This window comes from Tetrahymena thermophila, assembly GCF_000189635.1.
Source record: "Tetrahymena thermophila SB210 genomic scaffold scf_8255577, whole genome shotgun sequence".
NCBI classification, from domain to species: Eukaryota; Ciliophora; class Oligohymenophorea; order Hymenostomatida; family Tetrahymenidae; genus Tetrahymena; species Tetrahymena thermophila.
In genome coordinates this window covers 1-1118 of record NW_002476968.1, presented here as the reverse complement: position 1 = coordinate 1118, position 1118 = coordinate 1, and the positions used below count along the sequence as shown (strand labels likewise).

At 26.2% G+C, this 1118-nt stretch overlaps 1 protein-coding gene across 1 annotated transcript; it reads right to left on the bottom strand. All coding sequences in view use genetic code 6, as the record gives it.

Moving 5' to 3' along the window:
• Nucleotides 1–555: 555 nt before the first annotated feature.
• Nucleotides 556–950, bottom strand: TTHERM_002653376 (kinase domain protein; the record flags this gene model as incomplete). The annotated part of the gene is made up of 1 exon (XM_012795144.1): nucleotides 556–950. A coding segment is annotated over one exon (395 nt), but the record flags the coding sequence as incomplete, so codon positions are not given.
• Between the last annotated feature and the right edge of the window lie 168 nt (nucleotides 951–1118).

Sequence of the window (1118 nt, the reverse complement as noted above, 5' to 3'; positions counted from 1 at the left end):
AACCTACTAGAATTTGTATTATTAAACTAGTAAATGATAGTAGACTGATTTAATGCTGCTTAAGAAGAAAAATTATAAATCTATGGTGATATTACTTCATTCTTAGAGTAAGTAAAGTTTTAACTAATATTTTTGAATTGTTATGTGTACGCCTAAAAATCTGAAGTATTTTCATATATGTTTTACTTATAATTATTTCTTGAAATACTAAAAATGCTAGTTTAATTTTCAGAATTGTCGTCATCTATACTTAGAACGTATTTGAATAGGTTTTTCTATGTTACTTTATCTGACAAATGAGTGGACAAGTCACCATTTAAAATAATTTGTCCTTAGTTTGGTAAGCTAATGTTATTAAGAAGATTTCCAATCTAACTCGATATTTTATCGTATGACTAAAAATCTTCGTATGAGTTATTACTTAACAAACTAACGCTTGAATTTAAAATTTTAAAAGAATCCACCATATTTTAAATTTAAATATCATTATTTTGTTGTAAATGACTAAGATTACTGCTTTATATGCTTGAATTAGTATTTTGGAGTATTGTTTACAGTTAACCAAATATTTTATTTTTCTATGTGGTAACATTGTTTTATTAAGATGAGCTAAAGAGTAGTTATGATAGCTAAGCAGTTACTTTGTTCGCAAATGTAGACAAAAGGGAGAATTTAGGTATTTAGAAAGAGAGTTGCTATATATTTTAAATCAGTAGTGTTTCTAAATCATTCATTTGCTATGAAAGTTAATTGTTTTTACTAATGTCTTCTGCTATGATGCTTAAAATCACTAGTTAGTTAGTGACTTATATATTTGAGCTCTATAAAGTTTATGAAGTGAGTTGATTTACCAGTTTATAATATTCGTCAGCTGATTTATTCTAATCTTGAACCTATATTATAGAAGAGGTATTATAAACTCCTAGGTAAGAATCCATGACCTATACCATAACAACTAGATTTCCATTAGGTAGTACTGTTTAAATTAAGTTTTTGATAGTTTAATCTTATATTTATCTTCTTAATATATTCCAGGGAGAAATTAATTCTTGATGGGCATCATCAGCACTATTGTAATAGAAAAACTAGTAAGTTAGAGGAAGATCTTCATCTGTACA